Source organism: Callorhinchus milii, unplaced genomic scaffold (genome assembly GCF_018977255.1).
Source record: "Callorhinchus milii isolate IMCB2004 unplaced genomic scaffold, IMCB_Cmil_1.0 Scaffold2, whole genome shotgun sequence".
Taxonomy (NCBI): domain Eukaryota; kingdom Metazoa; phylum Chordata; class Chondrichthyes; order Chimaeriformes; family Callorhinchidae; genus Callorhinchus; species Callorhinchus milii.
In genome coordinates, this window is record NW_024704743.1 from 61,408,402 (window position 1) to 61,423,125 (window position 14,724).

The following is a 14,724-nucleotide window of genomic DNA, read 5'->3' on the forward strand; positions in this document are numbered from 1 at the left end:
CCCACCATTGGCGGGAGAGCCTTCAGCCACTCTGCCCCCAACCTCTGGAATTCCATCCCACAATCACTCCGCCTCAACCTCTCCTTAGCCTCCTTTAAGTCCCGACTCAAAACCCTCCTCTTCGATCATGTCATCGGCCACCCCCCTTCCCCTCCCCTTTCTTCTCCCGCCCTGACCCCAGCTCGGGTCTGAAATGCTGTACATTGTCCAGCGCCTTGGGATGTCCTCCCGACGTGAAAGGCACTATACAAATGTAATCTTGTTGTTGTTGTTGTACTAGCTTATATTTATTCCCTGTCATCTTGGACTCACCAATAAGTAGAGACGCCTCTCAATGTTCACCTTATTGAATCCTTTGATAATCTTAAACACTTCTATCAAGTGCCCTCTCAATTATCTCAAATCTAAAATGAAAAACTCCAACCTGTCTTGGTAGCTGAATCCATTTATCCCTTGTATCCATGTAAATTTATGCTGGACTCTGTCCAATTCTACAATATCCACATAAACATAATAATAATAATCCTAAATTAGACCTACTTGTTCTTGTTATAAATCTAGTTTGACGCCTGGAACAATGGGTCCCATTTCATGCAAATATCACCTCTTCATACTTACACAGCAAAATACCTTCGCTGCCATATGTTCATCAAACTGGCCAAGAATAATTCGGACATCATTATCCTGCAGTGAAAAAAAAGGTTAGTCAGGAGATAAGCAGGAATTGTATATGGGCTGCAATGTTGGAGGTGCCGACTTTCAGATGAGATGTTAAAACAAGGTCCCGTCTACATGTCCAGGTGGACGATAGAGATCCGATGGAAATATTTGATGTTCTAGGAAAGAATCCCCCAAATAAAATTGGTCACTCACTTCATGGTTGTTTATGGGGCATTGCTGTGTGCAAAGTAGCTGCCACATTTGCTTTCAAAAAAGCAAAGTTATTTCACTTTACAGTAAATCTTGTGAAACACCTTACTAATTTGAACAGCACTGTATCAATATTCTTAAACAGAAGGAATTTTATAATTATTTGCCCTAGTCTTTTCGGGATAAAGAAAAGAAAAAACAGCCAGATTACTTTTCCCAGTCAGTCTATTATATTCTCTAGTGGTTATGTGTGTGTGTATGTGTGTGTGTGTGTGTGTGTGTGTAGGGGGGGGGGTAATTGCGTGGGTGGGAGATGTCAGAGTTGGTTATGATGCCTTCTACAGTCGAGTAACCAAATGACATTCACTGTCAAGACATGCACATGAACAACGCCACTTGTATCAGAGGCAATGAATGCTCACGTAATTATACCTCAACAACAGAAGACCAGACCAAGAGCAGACAGAAATATACCAGCGAGGAAAGAATTTAATAAAAAGTTGTACTGAATTAAAAAATGTCTGCATTGGTAAGTGCACATAACACACATGGGCCTGGAACCTTTCATATCCTTAGATTTAAGATCATCATCTGAATTTTGGAAAACATTCAGGCTTAATTTGGAAGTTAATTTCCTGCGATACCCAAAGAGAACTGTGCCTTAATCAAACTATCCTAAGTGAGTAAAACTATTTGAAAGACGAGTTTCAAATGAATAACATTTGAGGATTATATTTCCCCAGGCTTGTTGTTCATGTCAGAGAGGAATGGTTGAATGCTCCCCATATCTAACATCTCATCTCAAATAGAACAAGTGTGCCTGCCTTCACAGTGACTCTACTGCCTTAATGTAACAGGATTATCACCTATTGAATCTGTTTGGATCTCCCACAAGATATAACATCAATTGTGCCTCGCCAACCTTTATTTTTAAAGTATGCCATTGCTCCCTTGTAAATGAGAAATCATAATACTGTATAACATAAAACAAGAAGTCCCTTTTTGCAAGGACACTTATCATTGTCAAGTTAAGACTTGTTACAATGACTTAATGTGTAAATTACTGAGTGAACAAACTGTACAACTAAAATAAGGATGAAAAGGTTTAGTCTGGATGGCTGGTTCTCCTCACATAAGTATTAGCAACAAGAACTTACAGTTCTTAGCGATACGCTCAACACCCAACCTAAAGTCACTGAAGTGTCAGTGAGTCTGACACATGAGGGAGCAGCACATTGCTTCTGACACCAGTTTCTGATACCAGCAGCAGGCAACAAGAACTCATTAGAATGGTTAGTGACCTTTCAGTTACAGCACACTCTGGATTCTGTTTGATACTTGCCTTCTTCTCCTGAAACTGATGCTGAGAAAGGGGAATGAGCAAGGGAATGGGATTAAAGTTTTATTAGGGAAGCATTAAAAGAGGAAAGATTGGATGATTGCCCTCCCATGCTGTAACAACATAGAGTGCTGAGCACAGTTTTAGTTACCATAAATGGATTGCTTAGATCATAGATGCAATGTAGAGGAGAGGAACGAGGATGAACTCTGGTGTTAAAGGTATGACTTATGCAAGCTAGGACTCTTCAGTCTTGGAGGCAAACAGAGGGAAACTTATAGAGGAATATACAATTTTAAATGGGATTGAGGAAAGTAAACTCAGAACAATATTTTCCAATGCACAGAGACAGCACAAAAGGCTTTGGTTTGCAAAGGACAATTTCCCAACAAACACCAGGAAATATTTACAAAACGCAAAATACTGCAGATGCTGGAAATCTGAAAACAAAAATAGAAGTTGCTGGGAACCCTCAGCAGGTCAGGCAGCATCTATGGACAAAGAAAAGTGAGTCAATGTTTCGGGTCCACGACCTTTCATCTGATGACACTTCATTCTGATGAAGGGTCCTGGACCCGAAACGTTGACTCATTTTCCTTTCTCCATAGATGCTGCCTGACCTGCTGAATGTTCCCAGCGACTCCCGTTGTTGTTACCAGGAAATATCTCTTTACTAGATGATAACTAATGACAGTAACAGGTTACTTGGAAGTATGTTGAGCCCATGATGCTGGATTCTTTTAAAAAAAAACAGCTTGATGCTGTGAATGAAGGATGGCAGAGTAGGTATTCTGAAAGGATGAGATCAAAAGGGCTGAAGAGTCTTCTTTATCTGAACTGATCTTAGAATCATATTGTGTTCTAATAGCACAGAATCCCTTGACACCTAACTAATTTAGCCTGGTTTCCAATTCACTTTTTGACACAGAGAATATAGGAAGAAAATATTCCGAATTGATGGAAATGACATCCTGAAAACTGAATCTTGAGCTACAACAGTCTTTGTAATTAGTCCCATCTTTCTATTCATTTTTTCTTATATTACAGTATGATTTGTAACCTCTCATTCCTGTGTAGAAACCATGTTCTAAATATCAATTCGCTTGAGGATAATGGCATCCCTCCAGCACTTTGTCCGTGCAGCTTTTCCTCCTGGGTGAGCCTAGACTGTGAGTGGCGGTAAGTTTTTAATTAAAAAAAANCTTCCCTCCAACTTTTTCCCTGCTCCTGAAGTTCTGACTCCTTCTGGGGTTCAGTTCCACGGGTCTCTTGTACTCATGTAATTTGTGCTGAAATAAATCATTACATCATCATGCAATACAGCATTGAGATGAAAGGAATCATGGAGCTTCCCAACCCCTCCGACGGTTCAAGTTATTAAAATCACAGACTGGTTTAGTTGTGGTCTGTGCTGAGTTGGCTGACATCAGCTGTGCAGAAGTAGTTGTGCCCCTTGGCAAATGAGGGAGTTAAAAAAAACAGGCTGGCTTCCTCTTCTGATCACTGACCTGTGAGCCTAGCTAGAAGCTATTCATTTGTGTCAGGCTTGGCTTTGTTTCCTCCTGCAATTGACTAATATATCCCTGTCAAGACTGATACATAAAGAATGATCACCTGGGCGATGTCCTGTAGGACTGCCAGTGCCCCTGGAACTGTACCAGGGCAAGAGTGAAAACTTGATGTGCCCCAAATTATCTTTGTCTTTTTTGACACATCTTTAATGTGTCTGATATGTGCAGAATCCAACATCACGCTTAAGAGTATCCATCCCACCTATACATGGAAATTCCATCTTTGTCTTAAAAGTTATGACTGTAAGAAATTTGGGGGGATTTGGGAAAATTGGATTCCAAATTAAAATGGAATATTATTCACAATCGTAATTTTAAGACATTGTTAAGGTCAGTAATATGAGAAACATTGAACTCCTGGGGCACAAAATTCAACCTAATATTAGTCTTTAAACCATTTTGTTAAAATTCATGTAGAGTTGTGAAACCATCTTAAATTCAGGCTTGATTCGGAAGTCATTTTTCTGAATTGTTATGAAGGCCAGCTTCCGTATTAAGACTGAGTTAAATAAAGGTCCATAGAGACCTTAGAGATTGAATTTAGTGGAATTCTAGGCCTCATGGAGGTTTCAAATGCCATTATGCAATTCAACGGCAACAGTTGTGGCCTTCAAGCTACTGGGTTAGTTTTGGGTAAATTAACCTGGGTTCCTGCTCCTGATCCCTCAGTGAACTTCACCCTGTGATATTTGCTAGCAGTCTGTCAAGGTGTCAATGCCTCAGTGCCATCCAACCATTAGTTGGTCATTACTTTTCAAGTTTGAAGAAATAGCGAAGCCTGTCTCAGTGTCACCCTCACTGAGCAAATACTCCATAAATTATTGCCCTTGTGTTATGTGAGGCCTGTGGAAGGATGTTATGTGTGCCTGTGGAAGGCTAATTTTGTTTCAGGGAAGTATGCCTTCGGAACACTGTGCTGAGGCTATCCAGAAAAATCTTAAGGAATGCCCTTAGAGGCATTCAATGCAAGCAGGAATCTCTAACATATTTGTCCGGGTTGAATTCCAACAAAGTCCCATAGGTGACAAAATAGTCCCTTATTCCCACTGGGCACACTTGAAAAGGACGTTGAAAATTATATTAAAAACTTTTCTGTAAATGATTTAAATTGATGTGTTTCTCATTCTTTTCTAGACTAGCACTGCATTTTACCTGCGCTGACTCCTGGACTTACCTTAAGCTTTTTGACGCTCGGGCAGGGATCATTAGAAAAACTCTCGGTGTCTGCAATCTGAATATCTGCTTTCTCCAGTTCATTTGTCAGATCGTTCCTCACCTGTCAGCACAGAAGAAACAGCATTGGTGACAGCTTTACAAGCACCTGAAGGACCCTTGCCTATACAATATTCATATACAGGAACCCTGGGGCTAAATATACACTAGCAATGTTTTACAGGATTACAAGAGTTGGTGGCTGGAAATTCTGCATAATTTTTTTTGGTCAACTGCTTGTCTGACACCTGCAGAAACCCATCACCGTGCTTAAGAGTTAGTGGGTGAATAAAAGTCAGAAAATGAATGGCACTGCACACAAAGGTTTGCTATCGAGTCAGAGTGCCAGGTTAAAGGAATGGTTCATAGAGGAATTTGATGAATAGATACAGCCATGTTTAACAAAAGACCAAATTAATACAACCACAGTATTTTGCAGTATATAATAATAATCTTTGCATTTGATATATATTATCATGACTTTGAGACATCTCAAAGCACTTCACAGTATATACTGTAAAGTGGAGTGACTGTACATCCTGTGAAGCGCTTTAGCACTCCCAACATGAAAGGCGCTGTACAAAATCATTATTATTATAAATTTATGTTGTTGTTCAACAGAAATTAATAGCTTTTAATCTTCCTGCATTTGGAAATGTCAATAATATATCAGGAGAATATAGATGAGTCTGTACAGCTACAGACGGATCACTGAAATCATGAACAGAATCAATACATTTACACATGACGAGGTCAGAAATAGACTGGTTGAGCACTGGAACAGTAATTGTTTGGTAAAGTATGTACCAGCAAAATCTGCCATCAGTTCAATTCCTTTTCTCAGCTCCACAAGTCTCAGGGTAGTTAAACCAATATTAAAAAATCCAGTGGGTTTTAGAGCTTTTGGAGTGCATTCAAATGGCATTTGGTCATCTGCATTTCAAATCATGTTTTAGCTGCAAAGGTGCTGGACCTGAATTTGTTTCCAGCAACCATGATGATGGGAGCAAAAATGTAGATTCAGAAAGTTTTAACAGCATTGTGAGATTTTGAGATTTCAGGAGTGACATATTAAAATGTAATTTGCCAATATGAGAAAGTCTGAGCACTCCGCAACTAGATTGTGGACAAGACCATCCATTGGCCCTGGAAGAAATGGAGACACTCCTATGTTCATTCACAACATGGCAGGTAAAAGAAACCTTTCTGGATCTCATACCTCATTTTCTAGGGTCTAGACACCTGATATTTCTCATTTTGTTAAAATTTAAATCATATGAGAAAATTCTTAAATATTAGAACATAAGAACATAAGAAATGCTAGACGATAAAAGATCAAGGTCCATCTAGTTCGCCTTCCACCTTCCTGGTGGTCGCATGCACATAAGTCCCGAACTAACTATGTACTGTATCCCATAATGTTATTTCTTAAAACTATCTAATCTGTATTTGAAAGAATCAACACTTCCTGCTTCAACCGTCTCCCTAGGAAGCTTGTTCCACATGCTCACTGAAATAGTGTTTGCGTAGATTCATTCTGAATTTACCCCCTTCAGTCGCAGGCCCTGTCCTCTGGTTTTACTATTCTGGACAAGTTGAAACAGCCTGTCATGATCTATATTATCTTGTCCCTTTAGAATCTTAAAGGAAGCAATCATGTCGCCTCTCAATCTTCTCTTTTCCAGCGTGAACATGGCCAATTAACTTAGTCGCTCCTGATTGTTCAGTCCTTCCATTCCCTCAATCATTTTGGTTGGCCTCCTCTGTATCTTCTTGATTTCTCCAATATCCTTTTTATACTGCGTTGACCAGAATTGTACACAGTACTCTAAGTATGTTCTCACCAATGATTTATACAGTGGCAGGATTAGCCCATCATTTTGGCTTGTTATTGATCTTTTGATACATCCCAACATCTGGTTTGCTTTACTCACTGACACACAGCATTGTTGGGAGAGTCCAACTTATTGTCAATCAGGACCCCCAGGTCCTTTTCATTTTCCATACATATTATTTTCCTTCCGTTCAAATAATAGTCTCTTCCAGGAATTTTTGTCCCCATGTGAAGTACTTTACATTTCTCCACAATGAATTTCATCTGCCACCGATCTGCCCAATTCTCAAGTATGTTCAAATCCTCCTGTATTGTTTTAATTTACAAGTTGTTTTCCTGCCGTTCTTTTTGAGATTCTTAAATTTGAAAATAATGGTCTTTAGGCAAAGGTCTTGAAATGTTCTGGGTCTCTGATTAATATCTTTAAGCTGCTGCAAAATGTACAGCAATTACTCAAAGCAGCTTTCTGACATTTATCTGCAGGGAACATCTGCTTACATTTTCATCTCATTAAGATGGTCTTAGTGGTTGCAGTCAGCACTGTTAAAGGACCAGTGCATTCAGGAGAATGAGTGGAACAAACCTTGTATCATCCCATTATATCACGGTATCACTTGTGTGTGAGATTCTTGTGAGGGACAGCCTTCCTAACTTTTTCTCCCTCCCTTAAGAACAAAAATATTTCCCCAAAAGGTATTTTCATGAAATCACCAGGAAACAATATTAATAATCCTTATATTTGATATTGTACCTATAATGCTGAGAACATCTCAAAGAGCTTCACAAAATTGCTGTAAAGTGTAGTCACTATGTATTTGCTATACAAATGTAATTTTGTTGGTGGTGTTATAAGTGAACATGTCAGTCAATTTGAGCAGAGCAACGTTGGACAAACAACCATGTAGCGAATGACCAACTTTAGCCAGATCATCAGGAGAAACTACCCCCTCTTTCAAATATTGCCAAATGACAGCATCGCTGACAATGTAAAGTTCTCCCAGCACTGCAACTGAATGCCAGCTGAGACTACTATCTCAATGTCCCCACATGGGGCTGTCCCAAAGATGAAAGTGTTACCAACTGAACCAGGCTAACACCTTGCTGATAGTGCTACCAAATTTGTTGTTCCGTGCTTATAATATTTTTTATGTATCAATGAATGCATGAAATCATTAAATTACAGTGCAGAACAATAACAACACAAAATTACATTCACGTCGGGAGGACACCCTGGAAGGAAACTATTGAACTCGTTGAGTAATGCTGATAATTAACATGTTTCACCTGTTACAGATGAGGTTGCACTTTTCCCCTATGGGGTAAAGTTTGTGATTTTTTTTAAAAAACTTTTACTCTTGACCTCAGACCTAGGCTGTCCGAAGAGTAGAATGTTTTTTCCAACCAGACATTTTGTCCTTCTCTGGTAGTTGAACCCTGAAAATAAGTTATAAGTTGCTCCAGAGGCTGCAATTTATAATCAAACTCACCCCCCTTCAATGATATCAAAGATGGCAGAAATCTCATCTGAAAGACGGAGTTCATGTACTTAGAAGGGTGCACTGCCACCTAGTGCTCAATGTCACTGGTGTAATTTAACGTGAGGTAGTTTTACCCCTAGATTACTAGTCACCCATTGAGCAATTTCTGTAGGGTGGCTGTAATGTTTCGGGCAATTGAAGGTCGCAAAATATTCCAACCTGTGACTATGTTGGCAAGCGGCAATGTAAACAATGCAGTACAGCAAAACACCACGTATCTGTGTTATCAACCATCCATATCTTGTATCTGCTTTTTCCGCACCGGGCTTTGAAGCGGACGTGGAAATGATACTGGCACATGAGATGACAATCTGGCTTAAATTGTAGCACTCTTGTCTCTGAGTCAGAAGGTTGTGGGTTCAGGCCACACACTGGGCTTATATAGTCCAGTACACCAATTTCACCAATTTTAGGTGTCTTGTTCAACCCTCAACTGTCTTTCCTTCCCCACATCCAAGCCATGACCCGCTCTGCTTCCCTCACCTCCATAACATCGCCCGACTCCGCCACTACCTCACCCCTTAGGCCGCTGATACTCTTGTTCATGCCTTCATCACATTCAGGCTCGACTATGCAAACGCCCTGCTTGTCGGCCTTCCCAACTCCTCCCTCCACAGACTGCAGATAATCCAGAACTCTGCAGCCCGTGTCCTCTCCCGCACCAAACTCTGTGAACCCATCTTTCCCACTCTCACCCGACTCCATTGGCTCTCTATCCTTCAGAGAATCCAGTTCAAGATCCTGGTCCTCACTTACAAAGCCCTCCACGGCCTCGCCCCACCCTACCTCTGCGACCTCCTAACCCCCTACCAACCCGCCCGCTCCCTCCGCTCAGCCGGCTCCAGCCTGTTCCGTGTCCCCCGACCCACCCGCCCCACCATTGGCGGGAGAGCCTTCAGCCACTCTGCACCCAAACTCTGGAATTCCATCCCACAATCACTCCGCCTCACCCCCTCCTTAGCCTCCGTCAAGTCCAGTCTCAAGACCCTCCTCTTCAACCATGCCATCGCCCCCCCCCCTTTCCCCTCACCTCCCTTCTCCCCCCCTGACCCCAGCTCAGGTCTGAAATGCTGTACACTGTCCAGCACCTTGAGAGGTCCTCCCGTCCTCATCCTCACCTACAAGGCCATTCACGGCCTTGCTCCCTCCTACCTCTCCGACCTACTATCCCCCTACTTACCTGCCCGTACCCTCCGTTCCTCTGGCTCCGGTCTGCTCCACATCCCCACCCCAACCGCCCTACCATCGGTGGCCGGGCCTTCAGCCTCTCAGCCCCGAGGCTCTGGAACTCTATCCCCCAGTGCCTTCGCCGCCTCCTCCCTTTCCTCCTTCAAGGCCGGTCTCAAGACCTTTCTCTTTGACCGTGCCTTCAGCTCTTTTGACTCTCTACCCCCTCCTCGCTCCCTCCCTTCCCTTCCCTCACCCTGACCATTTCCCCCCTGCTCGGGTCCTGACCCAACTGTACAGCGCCTTGGGACGTCCTCCCGACGTGAAAGGCGCTCTATAAATGGAATCTTGTTGTTGTTGTTGTAATCTTGTTCGCTAACCCTGCATCACAATTAAGTTTAGAATTACAGTAAATCTCACATAAAGTTGCAATAGTCGGGACCAGAACATTTATTATGTTTTGTGGGAAGTCCGAGTTGCAGGCAACTGTATGTCATATAAATGTAATCAATAATCCAATTTAATCAATTATCTACACTGCGCATGAGTAATTCAACGCAGCTGGTAAGTGCGTGTGCGGAGATGGGTCAAGACTACCCATTTCCCACAATTCAATGTGTATTGACCTGTCGGCGTATGCGCACTTACCGACAAGTGGAATCACATTAAATTGTGGGAATTGAAGTTCTTCTGCACAAGCCAGTCAGTGTGGGAGTAATGGAGGGTAGGGGAGCCATGTTACAAGTTAAGAGGTGATTAATACGAGCAGTACAAAGAAATCTAAGTGATTTTCATAGGAAACTGAATGGGATTCGGGTGAATCTCTGATTTAGGCAATTATACGATTTATAAAGATAAGACTTGTACAAATTTTACTGTAAATTACATTGCGCTCACCAGAGCACAAATTCATTTATAACGTGGTTATACTGTGGACCCCGAATCATTGTGTATGGGCACAGCTGCCCCACTCGCTTCCTGTGCCTTGATCTACCTTTTGCTCTAAAACAGTTGTCTCCAACCAGTCGATTGACTTCTTGGAGCATGAAGATGTAGCCCACCAAATACCCTCACCAGTCCAGGCAAGTCCGGGTCAAAGTTCCAGTAGCTACTGAGCCCCAATACTCAAGGGCAAGCCATAAATTAAGAAAAATTCAATAAAGAAAAATGTATTTGTTGGTCAACCATAAAAGTTGGCAACCACTGGTCTAAAATAACTGATTTCTGTCATCAATGTAATTTCCTGCTTTGCTGCTGAACACAGAGAGCTGTGCTGATGCCCTACAAAATAAATACTTTACAGTAAACCCTATGAAATGCTTTGCGCATTTGAAGCATTTCATGTCCTCCTGCTATAAAGGTGCTATATCAAATGCAAGGTTTATTTGTATTATTACTAACAACAAGGAACAAATTGCATTTATATAGCACGTTTCACATCAGGAGGATGTCCCGAGGCACTGGACCGTCTAGGATTTGCACCCTTGAAATAATGGCAGATTGAGAGGGAAAGAGAGAGAGAGTCAGAGAGAAATACAGTGGTAGAGAGAGAAAGGCTGGCATAGTGTCACAATATAACAGTACAATTTTTGATTGGAAGAAGTATTTGGTTGTCACTGTAACCAATTTGCATTTTGTGTGATGTTCAAATATTCACACTTTTTGCTTATTCACAATGAAGCCAGTTCCAATTTGTGCAAATAACTGTCTTTCTGCTGTGCAACATATTAAAGTACAGTCCTGTGAACATCATCTACTCTGATAGCCTCTTACAGAGGGCTGAGGGCAAGGGGAATATAATGGACTCAAACTTCAGATAAACTGGCTCCAATCAATCATGTAGGATCCCAGGGTGCTACTTAAAGCACCTCATTGTACTTATTTTCCTTAACAATATAACACAATGCCCAAGTTAGTTACTTATAACAGCACTGTCAGTGTACCATTACTGGCGAAGAGCAAAGTGGAGATAGTGAAAATTTACACAAGCTTCTTCAGGCTCAGGTACATAAAGATGTCAAATGCATCAAAGCTCAGAATGTAATGAGATGACTGCTATGAATTATTTACTGATGATTCCTGTTCACGTATTGGCTACTTCATTGTCTAAATTGTCAGGCACCATTTCTGCTGCAAAATATTGATTTATACAATACAAATTTACATTTATATAGCACCTTTCAAGTTAGGAGGACGTCCCAAGGGGCCTCACAATACTAGCTTGGCAATACTGATATGTTTACAAGTCCCCTTTTTCAAGTCCAACCTGAAAACCTTCCTCTTCGACCGTGCTTACGGCCACATAATACATAATCATTTAAAGCCTCAAATTATGCAGGAACATCTATTTTGCATATCTGATTCTGTTGCCTAATTTAATGTTGTGTCTCCTAGCGTCACCTCATTTTCAGGCACAATGATAATATAATAATAATCCTTGCAATTGATATAGAGCCTTATCACGTTGCCAAGACTGCTCAAAGTGCTTCATAGGATTTTATAGTGAAGTATAGTGACTGTGTATTTGTAGGAGAATGTGACAGCCAATTTTTGCATAGTATTGTCTGACAAACAGCATGAAGTGAGTGATTAATTTCATCTGGGAGAATTGATTGACTAGGACACTGGGAAAAATCTCTTTTCTTTCTGAACACCGCCATGCGATGGGATCTCAGTTTAATGTCTCATCTGAAAGATGGCACCTCCAGCAATGAAGTGCATTCCCAGCACTGCACTGGATTAACAGCCTAGACTGCACTAGTGCACTAATTAAAGGTCATTGTTATTCTATTAAATAATAACAATAATGCTTGCATTTGATATATCACCTTTTATGTTGGAAGGATGTCTTAAAGCGCTTCACAGAATATATTGCAAAGTAGTGACAGTATATTTTGCAGGTGAACGTCAACAGTAGAGTGATTTGTCTGTCATTTCAAATAGTGCAGTGGATTAGGGCATTGCTCTCTCATATCTGGGGCTTGGGTTTAAATCAAGATGGAGATTTAAACACAACAGTACAGTTAATGCAGAGCTACATAAACAATCTCACTCAGAAAACTTGTCCGCAGGACAGCATGTGTGGAAAAATGATATTTAGATCTAGTTTGCTGAATTTCTTAACTGGAATCTTTAATAAAGAATTGAAATGTCATTTTGTGGGATACTGTCTTAAGTCAACAAACAAAAACAGTTAAGGCAGTATCCTGTGAATTGGTGCTCCAATGTTAGCATGCCCAAAAGCTCAAAGATCAACAAGTGCAATGGCTATTATTGTTGTCTGGTGATCAAGAGAGAACAGAGTGGTATAACTATGTGTGGGTGGAGGGGTACGTTCACATAATAATGTTAACCAAGATATGAAGTTAACTTATAATTATGACTGAACTCTGGTTATAGCCTTGAATCCACTCCAGGGTATTTTATATAATATTTATTCTGAATTCAATGGATTGATATTTTTTCAGTTCTGCTTTTATTTCTAATATTTTTATTCCAGCAATAGTTCTCATGAAAGGATTGACAGTAGATGAATGTACCACTCCATGTGGCTATACATTATAATGTATAACATTGATATATAATTATATATTATTATATCTATTATATAAGTATATGTTATATCTTTAACAGCCACCTGAACAGGCAGAATATATTACATTCTTCCTGTTTAGGTGGATGTTAAAGATCCCATGACACTATTCGAAAGAAGAAAAACCTTACTTGCAGTGTCCTGGCCAACAATCCCCAAATAAGATTGATCATTCACTCCATGGCTGCCGCCTTTCACCCACAAAATACCCAGTTAATCCACTTTACACACAGCAATATCGCACAAACAGCTATGAAGTGAATGAACGTGCTTTTGTTTATTTGAGGGATTGTTGGCCAGGACACTGGAAGAAACGCCTTTCTCTTTTCAAATAGTACCATAGGATCTTTAATGTCCACCTGAACAGGCAGATGGGACCTCAGATTTACATCTCATTTGCATCTCCCAACAATCAATATCCTCCTGCACCGGATTGACTGGATTGGAGTGTCATCGGAGACTATATCAGTTCTATACTCTGATGTGGGGCTTGATTCCACAGCCACCGCTTCAGAGGTGAGAGTGCTACCTCTGAGCCACCCCTCAAAGGTGAGAGTGCTACCATTGAGCCACCCCTCAAAGGTGAGAGTGCTACCATTGAGCCATCCCTCAAAGGTGAGAGTGCTACCATTGAGCCACCCTCCGAGGTGAGAGTGCTACCTCTGAGCCACCCCTCAAAGGTGAGAGTGCTATCATTGAGCCACCCCTCAAAGGTGAGAGTGCTACCACTGAGCCAGGCTGACATACAATATAATATTATATTAAAATGCTACAGTGGTACTACTATGATGTTTCCTGAACCTAATCCATAACATAATTTGTGGAGTCCTGTAGCTCAGTGGTTAGAGCACTCGCTTTGCAAGTGAGAGACCTGAGCTAATCAGGTGTTAGACTCAAATGCAGGCTGTGCTGGGCACAGTATAGCAAAGCAAAGTTCATTGAATATTTGCTTTCTCAGATGCACTGTTTCGTAATTAGAATCAGACGCTTGAATGCTCACAACTGTTTTGTTCATTCCCTAATCTTCAGGAACACAGTGTGTTCTGTGAAGCGCTTTGGGACGTCCTCCCGACGTGAAAAGCGCTATATCAAATGCAAGGATTATTATTATTATTATTAACATGGATGATGGCAAAAAATGATACAGTTTTGCAGAGGAAATTTAAAGATTGACAGCAGAGAGGTAATAAGCATTCCGAGAAGCTGCCTGTTGAAGGGTGCTATATAAAGGCAAGCTGTTGTTGGGGAACTTGGGGGGACAGAGCTGTGCATATTGTTTTCTGGGTTTTCACAACAATAATTAAGGCTGAGATTTGTAGGATTCAATAAGGCATCTTTTGTGATAGTTATAAGATGCGATCAGCTTTTTGACAATATCAAACATTACCACACAGTTTATTAATCCACTACTTATCCCGGTAGCTAGTTTGACTCTGAACTTTTAAACTTTTACATAATTCCTTAAAATTAAAATTTTAAAGGAAGATTAGGGAATGAACAAAACAGTTGTGAGCATTCAAGCATCTGATTCTAATTACGAAACAGTGCATCTGAGAAAGCAAATATTCAATGAACTTTGCTTTGCTATACTGTGCCCAGCA

The 14,724-nt window shown here is 40.9% G+C and overlaps 1 protein-coding gene across 1 annotated transcript in view; it reads right to left on the minus strand.

The window, feature by feature from the left end:
- gabbr2 (gamma-aminobutyric acid (GABA) B receptor, 2) overlaps positions 1-14,724 on the minus strand; it is a 473,571-nt gene that overhangs the window by 169,407 nt on the left and 289,440 nt on the right. Inside the window, exons 4-5 of the mRNA XM_007905328.2 lie at positions 4,955-5,056; positions 619-684 (exon numbers count right to left, since the gene is read on the minus strand). Of these exons, the coding sequence (XP_007903519.1) occupies positions 619-684; positions 4,955-5,056 (168 nt within the window). The remainder of the gene's footprint in view (positions 1-618; positions 685-4,954; positions 5,057-14,724) is intronic.